Below are 22,953 nucleotides of genomic sequence, written 5' to 3' on the forward strand. Positions count from 1 at the left end.
TGTCAATCTCATTATCTTATAGGATTGGTGGGCATGCACACAAAAGTCCCTCTGACCTTTGGTGCTTCCCAAGGTCCTACTGTATATCATGTATTCCCTTGCCTTTTTCGTTTTTTCCAAGTACATCAGTTCATGCTTATCTGGATTGAATTCCATCTGCCACTGATCAATCTATCTGACCAGCCCATCTACATGCTCCTGCAATTTGTGAATTAACTGATCAACACTCTTACATTTAAAGCTATGTACCACATGTAAATATATGTACCACAAACAGCAAGGACTCCAACACTGATCCCTGTGGGCATCCACTGGACACAGGCTTCCAGTCATAAAAACACCCTTCTTCTTCCTGCACCTGACCTTATCAGTGTCTTAACACAAGATCTGATTGCTGTGGGAGATGTGATAGCTGTTCTTGACAGTAAGCCAACATTCAACCAGATATTGCACAATGGACACCAGCAAAGCTGAAGTCATTGAGAATGATTCATGCCTGATGTATCTAAAGAGGCTTGTGGCTGTTTGAAGCCAATTATCAGACTTCCACGACATTCTACGGAGGTTCTCAGGGTAATGTTCTTAGACTGATGCTCTTTAGCTGTTTCATCAATGAGGTCTTGGATGGGGCTGTTCATTAATGATTCTGCAGTGCTCATCTACCCAACTTATTTATGGCTTGGACTAAGTAATGGTACAAAATGTTTAAACCGGTTAATTGGGAAGCGGCAACAATCTCCAACCATCTACTCTTGACCTTTTTGCAGCGTCATCAATACCCAGACTTCAAACGATATAAATTCAGAAGGGAGCGAAGGACTGGGGGAATGGGGTGGGGTTGATCAACAGCCAGAGAGAGCTGGGCACTCCACAAGAATTGCCTTAGCTTATGAGCCTTCAATGTTTTTGCAGCTTAAGAAGGCTGAAATCAGGAATGTGATGGAATGTCCACTATCTGGAGGTTGCAACTGCTGCTATGCTGACCAGGGCTTGGCCACACACTTGAATGATTCCCTTGACAGTGATTTAATAGTAGTCACTCCACCATCGATGCACCGTGACGGCAGTAAGGACTATTTAAAGATGAACAGCACCAACTTATCAAACACCTTCTACCCTGTGATCATTATCACCAAGAAGGACAGGAGCACCATCACTTCCGATCTGCCTTTCAATTCTGAGACCACCAAGACTTAGAAATGTATTACCATTCCTTTATTGGCACTGGGTCACAATTATGGCATTTCCAATAGAACACCATAAGATTATAAGGTATAGGAGCAGAATTTAAGTTTTAATTTGATTAATTGAAGTCACGTGTACCTAAGTACAGTTAAAAGCATTGCCTTGTGAACAGTACAGGCAGATCATAGCATACAAGGACATAAAGATCGTATAGTGCTTAGGGCAAGCCCACAGGTTACATCACACAGGAGGTGCGCAAAACACAAACAACATTAACAAGATCAACATTATTTGAAGTTAGAGAGTTCATTCATCAATCTAATAGTGGCAGAGAAGAAGCTTGTGTCCAAGTGTGTACATATCTTCTGTATCTTCTGCCTGATGGAATTAGACCATTCAGCCCATTGAATCTTCTCCACCATTCTGGTATGTTTCTCAACCCCATTCCCATGCCTTCTTCCCATAACAATTGATTCCCTTAGGAACCAAGAACATATCTGTCTCTTTCTTACATGCATTCAATGATTTGGCCTCCAGCCTTCTATGGCAATTATTCCACAGAATAACTCTGGCTGAAGAAATTCCTCCTTATCTCAGTTCTAAAGGGTCTTTGCTCTGAGGCTGTGTCTTCAGAAACATCTTCTTCAAGTCCACTCTATTCAGGCTTCTCAGTGTTGTGTTAGTTTCAATGAGAACTCTCTTGTCCTTCTAAACTCCATTGAGTACAGACTGAGGGTCCTCAATCACTCCTAGTATGACAAGCCCTTCATCCCTGGGATCATTCTTGTAAGCCTCCTTTGAACTCCCTCCAACACCAAAGCATCTTCCTTAGATAGGGACCCAAAACTGCTCACAATGTTCCAAATGTATTCTGACCAGAGCCTTATACAGCCTCCGCAAGGCATCTCTGCTCTTGTATTCTAGCCCTTGAGATGAAATTGCATTTGCCTTCCTAACAGCCAAATGAACCTGCATGTTAACCTTAAGAAATTCCTGAACTAGGACTCTCTAGTCTGTTTGTACTTTAGATTTCCGAAGCCTTCTCCCATTTATAAAATCATCTATGCCTCTATTCTTCCAACCTTACACTTTCCAAAATTATATTCCATGTGTTATGGCTTTACCCACTCTCCTAGCCTGTCCAAGTCCTTCTGCAGCTTCTCTGCATCCTCAGCGCTACCTGCTCCTCCTCCTCCTATCTTTATGTCATCTGCAAACTTAGCAATAATGCTCTCAGTTCCTTCATCCTTATCGATAATGTATAATGTGAATGGTTATGGTCTCAACACTGACCCCCATCAGAATTCCACTAGTCACTGGCTACCGTCATGAAAAAGATCCCTTTATCGCCACTGTCTGCTTTCTGCTAGTCAGCCAGTCCTCTATCCATGGCTATACCTTGCCCCTAATACACTGGGTTCTTATTTAGCAGCCTCCTCTGTGGCATCGTCAAAGTTCTTCTGGAAATATAAATAGATCACGTTCACTAATTCGCCTTTGTCTAACTTGATTGTTATGTCCATAAAGAATTCTGACAGATTTGTTAGGCATGATCATCCTTTGGCAAAGCCATGCTGACTCAGCCCTATTTTACCATGCATTTCCATGTACTCTGCAATCTCATCCTTACTGGTGGACTTTAAAATCAGGCTAATTAGTCTATATTTTCCTGTCTTCTGCCTCCATCCCTTCTTAAACAGGTGTTTTACATTAGCCATTTTCCATCCTTAAGGAGATTTCCTGACTCCAATGATTCCTGAAAGATCATTACCAATGCCTCCACAATCTCCCACAGAATTCTATGGTGTAGTCCATCTTGTTCGGGTGATTTATTCACCTTTGAACCTTTTAGTTTCCCAAGCACCTTCTCCTTAGCGATAACCACTACACTCACCTCTGTCCCTGACTCTCTAGATGTTCTGCAACTGGTATCTTCTACTGTGAAGACTGATGCAAAGTACCTATTCCTTTCCGCCACTATTTCTTTGTTCCTCATTACTACTTCTCAAGCCTCATCTTCCAGAAGTCGAATGTCTACTCTTGCCTCTCTCTTCCTTTTTATATGTCTGAAAGAATGCTTGCAATTTTGTTTTATATTACTAGCTAACTTACCCTCCCAAATTACCCCCAGAAACTCCTGCCATTGCTGCTCCACCCTCATTCCTTCCAATCAACTCTCGCCAGCTCTCCTCATGTCTTTGTAGTTACCTTTACTCAAGTGTAATATAGTTACATCTGATTCCAGCTTTCCCCTCTTAACCTGCAGGATGAGTTCTATCATATTATGGTCACTGACCCCAGAGATTACTTTACGTTAATTTCTCTAATTAAGTCTGCCACATTGCACATCACTGAATCCAAAATTGCCTGTTCCTAAGTGATCTCTATCAGAAGCTGCTCCAAAAACAATCTTGTAGACATCCCATGAATTCCTTTTGTGAAATCCACTACCAACTTGACTTTCCCAGTCCTCCTGCATATTGAAGCTTCTTGATTATGATTATTGTAATAGTGTCTTTCTTACATATCTTTTCTAGCTGCTGGTTTACTCTCTTCCACATATCCGAACTGCTTTTAGTGACAAATATAGCACCATCACCAGGACTGCAGCAATTCAAGAAGTAGGGCTGCCAACATCTTCTGACGGAAATAATACTTCCATCTCCGGATTAAGTATGTTTCATAAAAAATCTAGCTACTGAAATTGGTGCTGAGGCACCTTGTTCATACTAAGCACTTTGCACCAGACTGTGTTGGAGCAGATGGTCGGTATCTAAAGCAGAAATTTGAACTTGAGCACAGTATTCAACATACAGAGTACAATGAATGAAAAAATGCTGCATGTTTTAGTTGGGCAAAGATTAATTTAATAGACTTAGGCAAATCATTTCAAAGTTGATTATAAGCTCTTTAACATATTTCTGAACTTTTAATGGCATTAATTAGCAAATAGTAAATCCTGTGAACAAAAAGTCTGCTTTAAGTTATTGCCAGAATATGTCAGTGTTTAAAAGAAGCACCATTTGATTCTAATTGACGAAATATGTTAGATTACTTTGTGTGGTCTCAAACATGCATCTCATGTGTTATAGAGTCCCAAAAGTGCAAAGCAACACATTCCTATAAATCATAGTCATATGTGTTTGAATGAGACACTGTTGAAGGCTTTTCCTTTAGAAAACTTTGCCGAGCTTGGTACCTTTTCAAGAGAAAGATGCAAGACTTAAATTTGCTTGTCAGTCCAACCTAAACAGAAGTAAAATATACTGACGCCACCTCATTACTGAAACTTCGAGCCAGAGTAACACCCAGCAGGAAGAAAAGACAAAGCAATATCTTGAGGTTACACTTGGGAGCATTGTTTGCCTCTGTTCAGTTGAATAGGCTCTGTGTGCGTGATTTTAAACGGACTCAGGTGCGTATCAGTCTGCATGACATTAGGACAAGCACTTGTTCAAATCATTGTGTTATGTGAATCTCCTGGTTGTTAATTAGGAATTAGCTGGAAATGTAAGGTTTTAACTTGTAAGCCAGAAAACATAAGTCACTGTTGAAACCCTAAACTCATAGGAATTCAGATTGAAATATATATGTTCTTAACAAAAGAATTTTGCTCTAATTGCTAAAGACAAAATATGAACAATGACAGTAAACTAAATCTAAGCAATCTAATAACCAAAATCTAGAAAAGACATCTGCTGTATACAGAAATGCAATGAATCTTTTTTGTAAAATTCAAATATTCAAATAGCACAATGTGAGTAAAGTTGTATATAGCTTCTGTTTTTGGTTTTCATAGGAAGTATTTAAATGAGTGCAGATTGCTGTAGGATGGGTTCATGGTGCGGTCGTTAGAACCCTGATTGTTGAAAAAGGGGGCTATTAATCAATTCCAGTCACAATGGAGCAGTATATATTTTAAAACTGCTATTTTGCAAAGTAAGATTATGCTTAACCAGACTTGTCCAAATCAGACAGCTACTTTTTTGAATAGCATGCCATTATTTTAGTTCTGTTTGTGATTATCTCAGTGCTTAGAAAATGCTTTGTGAATTTTGGCTTCAATTAATAATACCAGGCAAGGTAAAGCACTTTTAAATTTTCATTAGAAGAGAATTTAGAAGTTTGTGTTAAATTTAATACGTGGCATTTCCCTGCTTTCACTCTAAATGGTATGTTATTAGTGGGTTCGACGTGTTTCTCTGTTTTTATGGATCTTAGCCAAAAAGAAAATGTGTGATTAGATATAAAAGCAGACTGATGGTAAGCTCTGGTCTGTCTTTCCAGAGACTTCCCTTAGAAATGCCTTTGCAGAATTTTACAGTAGGCCGAAGCATTTCTGTTTCATATTTCTGAAGTATGGTAGAAGTTCTGTTTGGAAATCAATCCATATTGTGTCTCCATATTTTGTTTCACATCTGGAAAGGATCCTTCTTTTGCTCTGAAACACGTCTCCAAACCCTGTGCATTTTGGAAGTTTGCAAACCCCGTCTTCTTATTGCAATTCTTAATGGTGCATTAGTTGTTAAGATTTAATGAAGGTAGGTTGATTATATCCTCTTCCAGAAAAAAGGCAACATTAATAATATTCAGTTTAATGTATGAATGTACATCTGACAAAATAATCATATCAAAATTACTTAACCCTCAGTGGTAACTGTTCAAATGGAAAGAAGGGCCAAGTACATTAATTCATGTATTATATATTTTTATGCGTGTCATGAATATCACAATATTTAATGGATAAGTCAAAACCATCAGATTTCTTTATGAAGTAATGATATTTGAGTAGCAGAACTTAACTAAATTAAAATATTGTATCTGGATGAAACATTCTACCCTAACTTGTGTGTATTAAGAATTATATGAATTATATTAGTTTAGGAGTTAAAATGAATTGGAGGAGTGGGCATCCGTTGTTGTTGTGGCTCCTGAGCTTTGGCTGTAGTGCAAAGAGTGAGGAAAATGATTTTCCTGACTCAGTGGAGAATCAAACAGGAGGGACAACTGCACATGAAGTGCACATGCCTTATTGCCCTCCTGACTGCAGCTGTAACCTGGATGGAACTGTAGACTGTGGTGGAGTGGATCTAAAGGAATTTCCCAGGAATTTATCAGAGTCAATATTGCACCTATCTTTGCAGGTAAGATATGATAAATCCTTTGACATCATCTTTGTTTGCAAAAAAAACCATTAGTTAAGCCTGTTTTTCTCTTTACACAATAAAAGCTGCAGCAAATGTTAACCATTACTGTTTGTCGCCTTGCGCATTTTCCCATTTCCGTTCCTGATGCTGAATTTTTTTTTTCTTCTGGTATTCACCCTAAATGACGTTTGTGTAAATTTTAGCAATTAGCATCTACAGGTTACAAGACGATACAGCTGACCCTGGTAAGCATTGGATCATTGGATAGTGGTCGGAAGTAGAGACAGGATAACTTTTCTCCTCCCTAGACTATGCACAATGCAAATAGTCATAGTACCACTACATTTATCTAAACTGAGTTAGCTAAGATCAACCTGAACCTTCCTGGTCAATATGGATTACATCTGTACTCGGCAGTGCATTTACCAACTCATGCTGTTTTCCTGACATTTTATAGATTTAAGGAATAAATGGAATTGTTGTTGTATTCAAATTTGTAAAATTTGCACTTGATTTCATGCCAAAATAACTTTGCAATTTTTCAATCACTTCATTATTAATAAGGCCTTTTGATGTATTTTTAATGTGTTTTTAAAATGACAGTTTGCAAAACTAATCCATACAAATGGCAGTTGTAATTTTCTTAAATAAAATATTTAGGTTGTTACTTTCTCCAAAGTACTATCATTCCTAAAGATCCCATTTAATAGTGCAGCTGTATTGACTAAAAAGATGCGAATGTATTTGGAAACACAAAGTGTCACAAGAGAGCTTACTTGCTAATTGAGTATGAAAATTGCTGGTGTTATGATCCAAGTTTGGAGAAACCTGGAAAAGCGTTTTTTTGTCAAAGACCTGGCTTTGATGGATATAATCTTTTAAAGAATGGAGTGCATGATAGGAGCAAGCAAAGGAAATTAAATGGCAAAATTCCAAGGCTGAATTGAAATATCAGAAATAATATTTATTATAAAATGTGAATAAAACACATATAATTAGTAATATGCACACTGATGAGGTAAGATAAATACACTAAATACACTATATGTACAACTTAGACCCTAATATTCAGGATTAACATGAGGAAAATACATATTAACAGATCAATGCTGGCTGAACATCCACAGATGGCACTTTAAATAATCAAATCCAGTTAGATATTAGTTATACTGTGGTTCACTAAATCTTAATAATGTTGCCATCACAAAGAATTTCAATTTTTTACTTTAGAAGATCTAGCCTTGGATCATGCTGAAAGCCTGTCTGACACAGACTACTTAAATGACTGTTCACATCTTGGTAGTTCAATCTCTTCTCCTGAGACTGAATTCCCCAAAACACCTGAAATACTTCTGAAGCATCAAATTGTTGTCATAATTTCAGCTTTTAGCAAACAGTGAGCATCTTCAAGCTGTTGCTAAATTTCTGTAAGTGCCAATGATTTTCGAAAAAACTGCTGTGGGCTTCCTTCATCCCATTTCAAATTGCACTGAACTATCAATTTTTCCAAAGTCTTTTTTTTAGCCCTAACCCCTTTCAGCGCCAGAGACCCGGGTTCAACTCCCACCTCAGGCGACTCTCTGTGTGGAGTTTGCACATTCTCCCCGTGTCTGCGTGGGTTTCCTCCGGGTGTTCCGGTTTCCTCCCACAATCCAAAAATATGCAGGTTAGGTGAATTGGCCATGCTAAATTGCCCGTAGTGTTAGGTGAAGGGGTAAACATAGGAGTATGGGTCTGGGTGGTATACGCTTCGGCGGGTCGGTGTGGACTTGTTGGGTCGAAGGGCCAGTTTCCACACTGTAAGTAATCTAATCTAATCTAGTAATCTAATCTAATCTTTCCATAACATGAAGTCATGGCTCCCAGGAACTTTTCCTGAGAATCTTTTGCCTGAAGTCTGTTAATAGCAACCCTTGACAAATTGATAGCAGAGAACACTCTTCGATTTCATCCATTTCAATGATGATGTGTGTTGAGCTATCCTTAACCTGAAGTTTAAGTTCACAGTCCTTCATTGATAATTTCTTATTGGTAATTTTTCAGGGTTCACTGATTTTTAAAACCATCTGATATAATATTAACTCCTAAAACAATAATTTCTTTGGAGGCTCACTATTGCATGCAGAGTATCCACACATATCCAGCTCAGCAAGCCCAACTGATGTTTCTAATCCTATTATTCTACTTGGCAATCTCAGGGAGTTGATAATGAGTTAGCAGGGCCTCAATAATAATGTTAATGCTAGTAATACTGATAACAGTTTTATTTATCCAATTTTTCTACAATTAAACATTCATTTGTAAAACTAAAAATTACATTTTAGCTGGACTACATGAATCATGAGCTAGATATTTATAACACTAGGAACTACCTTACTCCAATTCTCAGAGCCCTTCCACACAATGAATTAATCCATTGTGATCTGTATCTCAAAATAATGCTGTAATTATCAAGGAGGTGTTATCAAAGCTTCAGAATCTGGAAACTTTTAATTTGCAGAATAACTGGCACAGATCAAAGGGCAATGAAAAGCTTTGATATTGCATTTGCTCCAAAAATCACAGAAGAGCTCAGGCATGCAAACAGTCATTCACAGAATCACTACAGTGCAGAAAGAGGCCAATTGGCTGTGAGTCTGCACTGAATCTCAGAAGAGCATCCCACTCAGACCCTCTGTCTACCCCTGCAACCCTGCATTTACCATGGCTAATTCACCTAGCCTGCACACTGCAGGGCAATTTAGCATGATCAATCCACCTAACCTGCACATCTTTGGATTGTGGTAGGAAACTGGAGCACCTGGCAGAAACCCATGCTGATACAGGGAGATTGTGCAAACTCCAGAGAAAATCACCAAAGGCTGGAATTGAACCCAGGTATCTGTGAGGCGGCAGTGCTAACCACTGAGTCCCAAGGTGGTCAATCGAAGTGAATTGTTTTCAAATTGCAGAATATATCCAGTGACATTTCAAACATGCTTTAGCTAAATCTTTAATAAGCATAATAAAGTACAGAAGAATCTCACTGCAACAAGTTGGCAAGTAGTTGTTCAGTGTTTGCCTGGGAAAATGTACATTATGAAATTAGCACATTCATGTCATAACCATTAAAGTATTGTTTCAACACACAACTTTTCCATCTACTTATTATTCATATGATTATTTTCTAGTGAAAACTGCCTTCTGCTGCAAGTTGCACTGAGACTCCATGCATCCAGTTCACTTAACCTCATCTCTGTTTAAAACTGTAGAGAGTAGTTTCAGAAGTGCTGGCCAGAACTCAAAGAACTCATGTCATTTCTTGTTATTTAGAACAATGCTTTAGAGGTGATCCCTATGGAGGAGTTATCAAGGCTTCAGAATCTGGAGACTTTTAATTTACAGAATAACCGGCTTACATCAAAAGGTAAGGAAAAGCTTTGATTTTGTGTTAGTTCCAAAAATCACAGAACAGTTCAGGCATGCAGACAGTCATCCATCTGAAGGTACATAGTTAACCTTAGAGTTTGATGGAAAATTGTTTCCATAAGTGTATAAGTCATAACCAGTGTTCCTTCTACACTGTGCATACAATCCATGGCCATGCACAAGCTCATTTTTTAAAATATTGTGCTAATGTGACCACACAAAATTATATAAAGGCCATGCACTTACAACAATTGAAAAAAACATTTGTTTGGCCCTTGAAGCCCATAACGGGCAGAAGTTTCCTATTTGCAGTTAAAGTGGTTTGTCAACTGAAATTCATAGTGTTTGGCCTGTCATGTCTCAGAGTGACTTTTCTTAATTTTCCATCCTTCACTTGATTAACATTGCAACCTACCTCTTAAGCAGCTTCCTCAGGAAATTGTGTGGCTGTGGAGATGGAAATGCTCACCATTGTCAAGACTTTAAAAAGGCAACTAAAAGGCAATTGATTTAAAACGTATAAAATTCTGAAGTTTCCTGGCAGAGTAGATGCAGAGAGGCAGTTTCCACTCGTGGAAGAATCTATAATTGGAGGTAACTCTTTAAAACAGAAGTCAGGTGACTTTTTCTTCTCTCTGAGCATTGTGAGTATTTAGAACTTGCGCCCTGAAAAGGTGTTGTAAACAGAGTTTCTGAATATTTCGAAGACAGAGATGGATAGATTATTGTTAAGCAAGGGGTTGAAAGATTATCAGCAGTTGGCAAACATGTGGATTTGAAGCTGCAATCAGATCAGTCATGAATTCATTGAATAGCAGAGCATGCACAAAGTGGTGAATAGTCTACTCCTGGTCCTGATTTGTACATTTGTATGATTTTCATACATTACCATTTGTTTAAAGCACATAAGGTTTTTTTAATGGAAACTGCTGTTATTTACTGTGGGTCTGAGATTAACATAGCACAGTGCTGCATAGTGACATGTGGCAGAATCACTGTCTGACTGAAAGATTATCTCTTTAGTGCTTCCCAACATCACAAGCTATTTGGCCCTCTCTCTTCAGTAAAAAGCAATGAAAACCACACAGAAACTGATACCCTGTAACTGAGCACTAAAGACCTTATTTGCTAAGAAAGCAATGCAACCCACACAGAGGATGGCAACCTTTACATTGTTGTTGAAATCAGTGTGTGATAAGAAAGTAATGCAAAGTGGACAGAGGCTGATCTCCAAATAATTGCTCCAGTGAAGGAGTGCTAAGAAACCAGCCTAAGAGCTATCACATGCATCTATCTTAGAGACGAATAAGATGCATGTGTATTCCCACACAAAAAGCCACCTGGCAGAATCATGTAGGTCATATGTGTCCCTGAGCTCCAAAGTGAAATCCTAAATGGCTGAAGTGATGTTTGAGTTTCTCTGAGAGCAGACATGATGATGTGGTGAGGCTGGTGGTTTGATGATGTTGACTAGTGTGGGTGAAGGGTGATGAATGATAGTGGCTATGGCGCATGCAGGAATGATGCTCAGAAGAAGCTGTTGTGTGCTGGACAGAACAAGTATTTGTCAAGCTACAGCCATTAAATATCCACTCTGAGTTGTCAGCAATTTGGAGGTATTGTATAAATAAGCTGAGTCCAGGCTTTAATGAGATGCAAAAACATGGAAATAAAAGTAATCAGTGCTCGATGACAAGGTTCTGAAGTCAGCATTTAAGGTCTGAAGAAACATTTAAGAACATGTTTAAAAAATATCTTTGTAATTTTGCATTCATTTGTTTATAAAGTAAAGAAAGCATGAGGTAGCGTGAATAATTTATGTTTTGTTTTATTGCTGATTTAATTCCTTTCCCACATCAAAGAAGTTTTGACTAAAACTTGTGAGATGTGTATCTTGGAAGCAATAGCCATAAGTATAGACTTCATAGCACCGTTCTAAAAAGCTTCCAGAGATATAAGGGTCTCCAGGTGCATTTGCATAGACATTTAAATATCTTCAGTAATTATTTTCTGGGTTGAAGGGATGTGCATTGTGGTGTGACAAGTGATCTTTGCTGACTCCTCTTTAGTTTACTATTCATACAAACAAATTGATCATAGAAGATTGATATTGGCATTTTCTTGTTATCGGGCATGCAATCTGTGGGGAAGAATACAGAACAGGCAAGCAGACATAGACAGAGTGGATAGATAGCTGGCAGATTAAATTCAGTACAAATATTGGTGAGATTATTCATTTGGAGAAGATGTAGACTCTAAATGGTAAGAATTAATGGAGCTGGCAAACCAAGATATATAGGGTTCAGATACATATATTTTTAAAAGCTAAGAGTACAACTAGAAAGGAACATGTAATTAGAATGTATTTTACTTAGAGGTAAAGAAAGGTCTTTGAATATAAGTGTAAAAAGAGATATTGGCTTGGATTTTCCACATAAAAATGGTCTCTGCACTCATAAATTCCCTTGACCTGACACTGCTCCACATTTCTTCAAAACCTTCCAATTCCTGCTTTCCCAGAACTGTACAATGTACCAATAGTTTAAGAGATTTCTTTAAAAGTGAAGCAGGAAATAAGATGTAGCCCTTTGCTTCAGCACCAGCTGCTCTACAGTGAGTTTAAATCTAGTCTTTGAATGTTAGTGAATCTACAAATCAATGAATAAGATAACATGTAGATAGGTAGGGTGGGCAATGGGTGAGTAACGAATGTGGTGCTGGAAAAGAACAGCAAATCAGGAAGCATCCAAGGAGCAGGAAAATCAACGATTTGAAGAATTCCTGATGAAGGGCTGTTGCCCAAAACATCGATTTTCCTACTCCTTGGATGCTGCCTGACCTGCTGTATTTTCCAGCACCACACTCTTGACTCTAATCTCAAGCATCTGCAGTACTCACTTTCACCTGGATAATGGGTGAGGCAAGTGATATAAGTAGATGGATAAGGTGGGTGAAGTGTACAGATGAATCTGGGGTAATCAGATAGGGTGGGTCTGATCAGGAGTACTTGGGGTGGGGATGTAGTCAAGTCAGATTGGGATGTGAGTCTTTAGGGGTTAGTCAGATCTGGCTGATGTGTAGTCAAGTAGTTAGAGGGAGGTCTAGTGGTAATATTGTTGAAACCGTAATTAGGTCTGATTGAAGGAGTCTGATTGAAGGATTGAAGGAGATAGATTAATTGTGTTGTGTCAGGGGTGATGATAAGTTATTTAAGGTTCTGTCAGGTGGTCAGAGGTGTGTTTGGGGGTAACTGTATTTAAGCTGTAATCAGGTATGATTGGATGAGTAATTGAATATGTAAGAATATTCATTACTGACAATCAGACAATGCAGTAACATTCTGGACCCTCCAATTGAGGCCAAAGAACTGTATTTGACATAGCACATATGTCATCTACAGTAATGTGACAATACTATGGCTCTAAGACGTGTATTTTATCCTTTTTTTTGGAATGGAGATTTTGAGCCAGGTAACAAGCTGTCTGGTCCAAGCCAATAAAATTGGAACAATAGAAGCAGCATGAATGGGTGGGATCAGGCTGCCACAGAACCAGAGTTTTAGTTTAGCTTTCAGCAGTTGTTGATGTTTTTGAAGCCATTTGTGAAAGCTGAAAGAGGAAGAAGTAATTGAATATAAAATAGTCAGCAAGAAATCCATTAGGGAATTCAGACAAAGCTTCTTTTCCCAAAGAATGGTGAGAAGGCTTAATTTATTATTTCAGAGTGGTTGAAATAAGATTCGGTGTTATTCTATCATCCTTTCACCTTTTCTAGGAGGAGAAATTTACAGTTCATCTCTCCATGGCCTCAAACGATTCTCCATCAGACTAATCTGTTCAAATTCAATAAGTAAACAAGAAATATTAAGTGCAAACATATTTATAGTCATTACAAACATTGCTATTCTTCTCAAACAATCAAACAACAATGAGATTGATATACCACTGTGTGTATACCAGCAGCATTAATGCATTTTACTCAACACATTTGGCACTGCCGATGCCCAGAGGAGATTTCCTCAGATTTTACATTGTATTTTTATTTGGATTCAGCTGTTGAGTCACAGATTGGAAGAGGTTCATATTTTCTGCAGGAACATAGACATGTTGGCGCAGAAGTGGTTGTTCTTTCTGTGCTCGCTCAAGTTTTTATTCACCTGGGATAACTGAAACCTAACCACAATTTTCTGCCTTAGGCATGAGAATACTATCCCTAGCCAAAAGGCTATACTCACTTTACAGACAATGAATTATTCTTGAAGTGTAGTCACTGTAAGAAAATGCAGCAGCCAATTTGAATCACAAGGTCCAACAAAAAGAATTTTTGACAGCGTCGAAGGAAGAGTTCTGTTCAAGTCAGCAGGAAAATTTCCAGGTCTTCTGTCAATGGATTACACCTGGAGTACTGTGAGCATTTCTGGACCCAACTTCTTAGGAAGGATACAACAACAGAAATTGATGGAGTCTGTCAGCATCTGTGGAAAGAAAGCAGAGTTTGCTAAGTTTAATTGAAGTGTGATAGCTTAGTGCGATAAAGGATAAAGGAAAAAAAGATATTTGTTGCAACTGACTGAGATTGGGTTAAGAAAGATGGGAGCTGTGACACCTCCTCACCTGATCATAACAGTCCTCACCTGGAAATCTGATGTCTGTTCACCCTTCACCAGTGTTGCCTCTGAGCTGGCTGCTGCTCAGTGAATTTGACCTCACCGATTAGCATGGCAACAGTGATTCCCTCTAATTTATTTCCAACCATGTGGCCCTCTGAGCTTCATGCATGGCAGCAACTTCTGGAAGTTAACATTGAAAGTCAGTGCTGCAGCTGGTGTGCCAGTATTGACTACCATGTGTGCAGCTCTGGCAGCAGGTGCATGTGTCTACAGCTAAGCAGCTTCGAGAGGACTTGGTATTGGCACATTGACTTCAATTCCAGAAGTTACTGCTGCACTCAGACCTCAGAAGATCACACAATGACAACAAAAGTCATAAATCACACAACACCAGGTTATAGTCCAACAGGTTTAATTGGAAGCACACTACTTTCGGAGCAACGCTCCTTCTTCACAATCACCTGATGAAGGAGCGTCGCTTCGAAAGCTAGTGTGCTTCCAATTAAACCTGTTGGACTATAACCTGGTGTTGTGTGATTTTTAATTTGTACACCCCAGTCCAACACCGGCATCTCCAAAACAAACGTCATGGGGAACGTCGCCCATCACCCTTTTCAGATCTAAAATATCTTCATTTTAGATTCTTATCTTTGACTCCAACAAAGCCTTACACTTGCTTATCTCTATGAGCTCCTTCAGTCCGATAACATTCCAAGATCTTAGCACTTCTCCAATATTTGCATATTTCCAAATGTAAAAGCTGAAGGGTTGGTAGCTGTGATCCTGCTCTATAATTCTCCCATTACATCCTTTTGACTCCTTTTTCAAGCCACTCTAAAACTTTACCTCTTTGATAAGCTTTTGGTACATATCTAAATATTTTCCTACGTGGTTCAGTGTCAAGCCTTGTTCTCCACATCCCCTGTAAAACTATTTTTATTGCATTAAAGTCACTATATGCATGCAAGTTGGCATTGTTGTCATATATATAACATCCACAATTACTACATTTTAAGGTCCAATAATGACTAGTTTTCAGGCTTGAAGTTTTAATTAGTGTAAAACTGATTGGTCTGGTGCTTAGAGTGGCAAGTTTTATTTGCTATCATGAGTTTTGGTATTCTTCATAAAAGATAGGAAAAATCAGCTATTATCCTCACTCCTCTGAACTGTTCAGTAAACCCTGCTGGAAACTGTAAGTTCATGAATGATTGAGGGTAATTCTGGCTTTAGCTGTGATACCTCTGCAATCACTTTGCCACTATCAACCAAAATTGATGCTTAAACTTACGAATGGTTACTTAGGCAATAAACTGAGAAGTGCTCAGCTGGGAAGGGCATCAATATAGCACCATCATAACCTGGTAACCCCTTCTTGTGTTCAATACCTTGACTAATAAATTCAAGGAGCCCAAATACCTGAATATAAAACAAAGAACAGGAAAAATAATCAGTTCCTTCTGAAGAACAAAGCATATCTATTATGACTTACAGCAGCTTTGTTGCTGGTGTCAGTTGTAATGGGAGTAAATATTTACCATAGCTGATGCAATAGTAATATGGTTTTACTCCACTTGGGAATATGATTCTTCTCAAAACATGTGGTGTAAAAGAGGTTAAAGTTGGTCCAACACACAGTTCCTTCTGAATATCTAAACTGAAATTCACTTCAGATTTTTGGAATATTATTGTGGAATTTACAGTATGTGCAGCCAAAGATAAGTGCAACCAGGAAAGCTGTCACACAGTGTTGAATGCATAAGAGCCCAAAGATTACAGGACAAAATTATGGTCACAGGGAAGTCATACATTTCTCAAAGCTGAATGAATGCGTTTTTAACATTTCAGTGTAGTAAATGACCTAATCTGCACTTGAATTTGTGTAAAAATATCAAATACGATTTATGTTGAAGAGCAATTACTTTAATGACAAGGAGCGTAATATATAACAGTGCATTTGTTAAACTATTGGAGCAGGTGAATAAATGGACATGACTCCAGAAAATTGCAAACTGAAACAGATGTGATGCTGATAGATTCTTGTTTTATGAAGGGCACAGCATCACGCTATGACAAAGCTATAACTGGTTGAAATTATTCCTTTCTGTTAACTTCAAAAAAACACTGCATGTTAGGCATGCTTCATGTACCAGTACACTATAATGCAATTTTAAAACATTTCCATCAGTCACAATACATATCACGCCACTGGAATTAAGGAATGCATTACTTATTCTGGCTGTCTACAAAGCTTAGGCAAATTTTGCAAAACAAGAGTTTTCAAGCTAAAGTGCATTTGCCAAATGAGCTTTGCAACCCAAGGAACAATTGATGCAGCAGTAAGGGCTATCCTTTGGAATAGAGGATCATTGAAAGAAAAAGAAGTATGATAAAGAATCTTTTTCAAGCATTTTTCTATGAATAGGCACTGAGTAACAGAAACCATTTTCAGGCATTCTGACACTTTACTTGGATCTCCTTGAATTTGTGTAGAATCTGGAACCTTGATAAACTCTGTACACACAGGCAGTGTATAATCTCAATTCTTTGAGGGCTCTTGTAGTGCAGTGATAATTCTCTGCCTCTCGGCCAGGAAGCCTGGTTTCAAATCCTGTCTGTTCCTGAAGTATTCATCATCTCTGATTAGGTTGATTCAGAATATATCTATAAACTGACCTTATTCAAATCACCAGCTAACTGACCTACGGGTTACTGACACATTATGTGTTGATTGCAATCCAGTTATTGATAGTACAAGGTGACCCAGCTGAAATACTCAAGCTCATTCTTGCACCACCAATCTGATAAGCATATAATCAATATTTTAAAAAAAGAACAGTAAATATTATTTCATTCTTATCCCACTGCTTTCTGAATGATATTTCTGGATAATGTTGCAAAAAATGTCAAGATGCATTTACTAAGAGACACCACCTAATAGACAAAGTTGAAAAAATTAGAAAATAAATATAATACATGAGAAGTGGTGGTCAGATCTTTAAACCTTTGTATATTAAAAGCCTACAAATTGTAAAACAATGGGACAGTAAAGGAGGTACGAGGGTAGAATTTACCGGAGAGTTAGATTTGAAATGACATGACAAATCCTGGCTGTAAAACAGAGAATTAAACAGTAAACAGTAGAATTAACATATGAGAAAACATTTGGAATTTAGCAGGAACAAGAGAGAATTAATTGCCTGCAATAACATTGATAAATAGGGAAAGATAAGGAAAAAAAAAGATTGAGGGAGAAAGTTTGGAGGTTATGAATTGAAACACTTTTCTGTAAGTGACAATTAAAGCACCAAACACAGAGTATATGCTTATTAATGGCATGACAGACAGGGCACGCCATCATGTGCTTCAGGCAGCTAGAGGCTCTCAGTGTTCCTTTTTCACGGTAAATCAAATTGTTATTTCTATTGACTTGAGATATAAATAATCTGCCTTTTCTTTCTATTACTATTGTCAGGGTTACCAGGGAGCCAAGCATGTAAAGATTTTGAACACTGATAGTTTGCAATAATCATAATATTCGGGAAGATAATAGTAATCCCAGAACCCCAAATTGCTGTCCTGGGGTCATGGGTTTGATTCATACCACAGCAGGTGGTGAAACTAGAATTCATAAAAGTTTGAAATAAATAGTGAGCCTACCATGTATTCACTGATAATTGTCATTAAAACCAATCTGGTTCACTACTGTCATTAAGGAAAGGAAATCTGACACTTTTGCTTGGTCCAGTTTATATATATATGACTCCAAATCACAACAACGTCTATGACTCTTAACTGGGATTAGGATTGGATGGTAAATTCTAATTTAGCCAGTGAAACTCATACCCCATGCATAAATTTTTTAAAATTGTAATAACCTTCTTCACCAAAATTTCCTAAGAACTTGGAACTTCTGATTATTCTTAAAAGTATATTTTCCAGATTATAAATGTCCTCTGGAGAGGGTTGACTGGACTTGGTTGATAGGACAAAATCAGGAATAGTAAGCCAAAAGCTAATTTTACATACTGCCCAACACTCTTTTCAGCTGGCCTGTTGTGTATTAATTTAACACAAATATCTCCTCCTGTGGCTCCAGTTCTATTTGTAATCATCAGCTATTCAGTTTAGACTTGCGTACTTTTTAGGTTTGTTTCTAAAGTGTAAACTGAGCACTAGAAATGTGACTTTTAAATCTAAAATCTGTCCTGTCATTCATTATCATGACATGAAAATTGAGCCATTTGATATACTTTTAAGATTAGATTACCTACAGTGTGGAAACAGGCCCTTCGGCCCAACCAGTCCACACCGACCCTCTGAAAAGTAACCCACCCAGACCCAATTCCCTCTGACTAATGCACCTAGCATTATGGGCAATTCACATAACCTGTGCATCTTTGGACTGTGGGAGGAAACCCACCCAGACACAGGGAGAATATGCAAACTCCACATAGACAGTTGCCTGAGGCTGGAATTGAACCTGGGACCATGGTGCTGTGAGGCAGCAGTGCTCACCACAGAGCCACCATGACATTGGAGAATTCTTATCAGCAAGAAAGGTTCCATTCGTATCTAGGTTCCATTCACTTTTATAATGAAAACCGATTTATTAACAGATTTTCAAACTGATTAGACATTTGGGGTGGAAGGAAGGGGACAGGCTATTCACCACTCATACTTTACTCTAAAGGATAAATAAGCCACACTATTAAGCCTGTCTACATTTAAATAAAGGCATTTATAAATATAAGACCACAAAGTTACCATTTGTTATATCCATATTCTTGTGCATTCATATCTTGTCAAATTTTCTATGTTTTGTTATTATAGCTGGAGATAAATGCCTTTTTGAACAAGGACAAATTGCAGTTTAATTCTGAACTGTTATATTAATTTCAACCTTCAGAGAGTTAACTTTCCATAGTGCACTAGCTTCTAGTGATATTTATAAGGCATATTATTCAGAGCCAAACTAAATGTTTATATGATTGTTTCTTTTGCATATCAGTTTTGGTTTGCTGATATAGTTTAGAAGCATTCATACTTATAAAGTTACAGTGACTCTCCTTCACTGAACATATTGGTTGAAAGGAGTGATGTGGAATAAGTTCTGATTTAAAGTGATGTTCATCTGATCCTTTTCAAGAAGAAATTAGATATAGTTCTTAGGGTTAATCAAAGGGTATAATGGGAAAGCAGGAAAAGTGTGATGAGTTGGATGATCAGCAATGACCATATTGAATGGCAAAGCAGACTTGAAAGGCTGAATCGCCTGATCTTCTCCTATTCTCTATGTTTCTAATACAGAGAACTTAGGGTGGAATCAGGGGTTAAACTTTCCTTCTAAATTGAAAAGAAGCATTCTGAAATAAGTTTAGATTTGAAAACAGGCTTTCTCTACAGTTCAGAGGAAAGGTGAAATAATGTCAATGTTGAGGCATTGTTGTATATGCGCTATATTTGTAAAGTTTACTATTAGCCATAATTATATTGCATTAACAGTGATAGAGTGTTGTGTTTGTTACTTGACAATTTATGATTAATTTTTGTAAATGCAATTTACTTTAAAGGGCATGCAACTTGCTCACACATTGTATGTAAAATGAGCCTGTTTGCTAGTTTGTAATTTTGCTCATCTCACAAAGAAATGATCAGTGCATCTTACAAAAAGGTAGGCAAAACATATAGCATACATAAAAAACAACAAATGATCTTAAACTAATAACCTTAGTTCATGCTATCCAGTGACTCTAAGGTTAGCTTCTGATTCTAGGGAATGTGGAATCAATTTATGGAACTGCCCAGTGATGCTGAATGCAAGAGAACCTCTCTAATGAAACCTACAATTTGTAACAAGTAGATTATTTTTGTTTTCTCTCAGGTTCTCTCTAGACATCCCTGAAGTAGTCAGTGTAACAAGACTGCTGTGACAAATGGACATGCTTCTGCATGCTTTCTCCCCATTCTTCTACATAGCCATTCTTCAAATACTGTATATACAAAAGAGCACCATTGATGTTAGCCCTACTAGTTTCCCTCCTTTCCACGATATCTGCTATAACCTTGCTGTTTTATAATAGTTGGGTTGTCAGGGTTTTAAAATTTTAATTTAGCCATTCCATTACAATCCTGGGGTTAACATGTGTCCTTGACTATACAATAAATCATAGCGATGATTCCATCAATAAAGAGTTGATGTGAACTTCACAGTAACAATATGCAGTATTTTGTTATGACTACCTAAAGTATTAATGTCTATATGTACAGAAAACAAATAAGAACTGAACAATGGAGTGTCATTTTCATCTGATGGGCAACATGATCACATATTTTGTAACAAATAATTCTATTGAATTCAAATATTCCATTCTTCATGCTCATCCTCTTCATATTTTCATTGTCTTAAAATCAGTGCTCCTCACATAACCTCTTGCAGTCTTTTAGAAGGTCTGGTGATATTTAATTCTTTCTCTTGCAAATGTTTTTTTGCTTTCATTTACGTATGTTTAAAATTCAAGTCTAATCATTCTTTTTGATTCTCAGACACCTGACAAGGATGATATAAAAACAGAAAGGGCTGAAGAAACCCAGCAGGTCTGGCAGCATTTGTGAAATGAGAAACAGAATTAGTGTTTTAAGACCAGTGTAACTCTCCTTTGGAACCCTATTGAGATCTGAAGAAGTGTCATACTGGCCTCAAAACTGTTAACTCCATTTCTTACTCTGTAGAGGCTGCCAGACCTGCTTAATTTCTCCAGCACACTGTTTTATTTCTGATTTCCAATATCCACTGTATTTAGCTTTTATTTTATGTATTAGGAACAATTTTACTGAGAAAATCTTCTTGGATCATTAAATAAATGGATGTTTACTATCTCCGTGGCACTGAACCCAACGAGCTCTCTATTGGAGACCTATACTTTTTTTTCTCTAAGCCTTTTGATATCCCTGAAGTACCCAGTATAATATGGCTACTTGCATCTTAGTATTGCAGATACATCATTGCAGTTTATTTTATGCAAAATATCTGAGTTAGCTCGGAAATATGAATTAAGAAAAAGAAATAATACTGAGCAGTAGTAATTTAAATTAAATTATCCAATGTGATTAAATAAGTCATTTTAATGTCAAAGGTTGATGATTGAATTTTCCATTGTTTGACTTTTGAAGGGCTTCCAGACGATGCATTTTGTTCTCTTGAGAACTTGCTGTATTTATATCTGGCGAACAATAAGGTAAAAGATTTTTTAATTATTTCAGACAGTTTCATTGCATTAACTGAATACAATTTATCGAACTAAATTACAAACCAGACATAAGGCATTGTCCTTCTAGTAAAACATAAATCTAATCAATTGATAAAAATCTATACTATATGTTGGCTATAATGGTCCTGAAAGAAATAACTAAATTCAAATGAACTGCAAGACCACAGCACAAAACTGTCCATAACATGGTGCCTTCTGACTCAAAAATATTAATCTCATTCTGAGATAGGCTATTTAAAAATTTGGCACTTTGGTGAGGCAGTGTACTTTCCCCTCATCATCTAAACCAGTTATGCCTGATCTGGGTGTGCTTAGTGTTGGCACAGAAGTGGAAAGAGTTGAATTCTAAAACATTGACACCTGCCATCTTTGAAAAGTTGTAAAATTCACCTTTAAATACCAATTTGTTGTACCATCCATTTCCCTTTGATTTGGATCTCAGAGCAGTTACTTTTAAGCTTATAAAATGTTAAATAAAATATAATTTTAATGTCTTTAGTTATTTATATAATGATGAAAGTTGAAAAATGATAATCAGATGTCATAAATTTGCTTAACATTATTTTTGCACTTATAATTATAAATAATGTACAAAATTATAATGGAGCTAACTTGATTTGTCTAACTTGTATGAAATACTTTTCCATTTAGATCCAGAACAATTTTAATTAACATGATGCAGCTGTGGAGTGGTGGTACAAGAACCTGTAACTTACCCACCCCTCTGATCTCAGTCATTTTGTTGTGGCAGTGTTGAGTAGAGGCCAAAGGCTTCTACCCAGGGAGGAAATATCAGCAGAACTCCGACTGATGCTGCTTTCCTGTCATGTTATGCAAAATACTGTTGGAATGAATTTGGATTTAGATTGGCCAGATGCTATCTCATCCAGAGTTGGTATCATGGCTTAAATAGTCTAGGAAAAAAGGGAGAAACCAAAAAAAAGCAGTAAAATTACATGCTATTCCAAACAAAAGTGAATACATATAATTATCAGGGCTGTATCTGCCCATAATTTCTAACTTTAATCCTCACTAACAGGTTTTTCAAGATAAAATGGACAAAATCTTCAACAGAGGTGAAAGCCACATGACGTAAAGACATGGGAGGTATTAAAGGGCCATCTGTGTTTATAATCATTCAGATTACATATAGTTGGTACAATAGAAAAATGTAAATGTTCTTGTATTATATTTAAATTAATATTTACACTACAAGTAAAATACTCAATGACAAGCTCATATATATAAAACTTATTGTACTGACTGCCTAAGGTATAATTCTTCAGATGAAGCATTAGAATGGGATGCTACCTTCATATTCTAGTGCTTCAGG

General features: G+C 37.3%; 1 protein-coding gene across 3 annotated transcripts in view; it reads left to right on the forward strand.

Moving 5' to 3' along the window:
• Positions 1–4,413: 4,413 nt before the first annotated feature.
• Positions 4,414–22,953, forward strand: part of podn (podocan) — a 44,365-nt gene continuing 25,825 nt past the window's right edge. Inside the window, exons 1-4 of one of the 3 annotated variants that reach the window (XM_087990279.1) lie at positions 4,414–4,600; positions 6,065–6,329; positions 9,645–9,738; positions 21,523–21,587. In XM_087990279.1, coding sequence (XP_087846405.1) covers positions 6,078–6,329; positions 9,645–9,738; positions 21,523–21,587 — 411 coding nt within the window. In that variant the 5' untranslated portion in view covers positions 4,414–4,600; positions 6,065–6,077. Of the gene's footprint in view, positions 4,601–5,507; positions 5,727–6,064; positions 6,330–9,644; positions 9,739–21,522; positions 21,588–22,953 lie in introns of those variants that run through there. The other 2 variants (XM_087990278.1, XM_043700146.2) reach the window with 2 other exon arrangements.

The sequence above is a fragment of the Chiloscyllium plagiosum genome, unplaced genomic scaffold, assembly GCF_037043375.1.
Source record: "Chiloscyllium plagiosum isolate Xiang-an unplaced genomic scaffold, Cpla_swu_hap1 HiC_scaffold_9, whole genome shotgun sequence".
NCBI classification, from domain to species: domain Eukaryota; kingdom Metazoa; phylum Chordata; class Chondrichthyes; order Orectolobiformes; family Hemiscylliidae; genus Chiloscyllium; species Chiloscyllium plagiosum.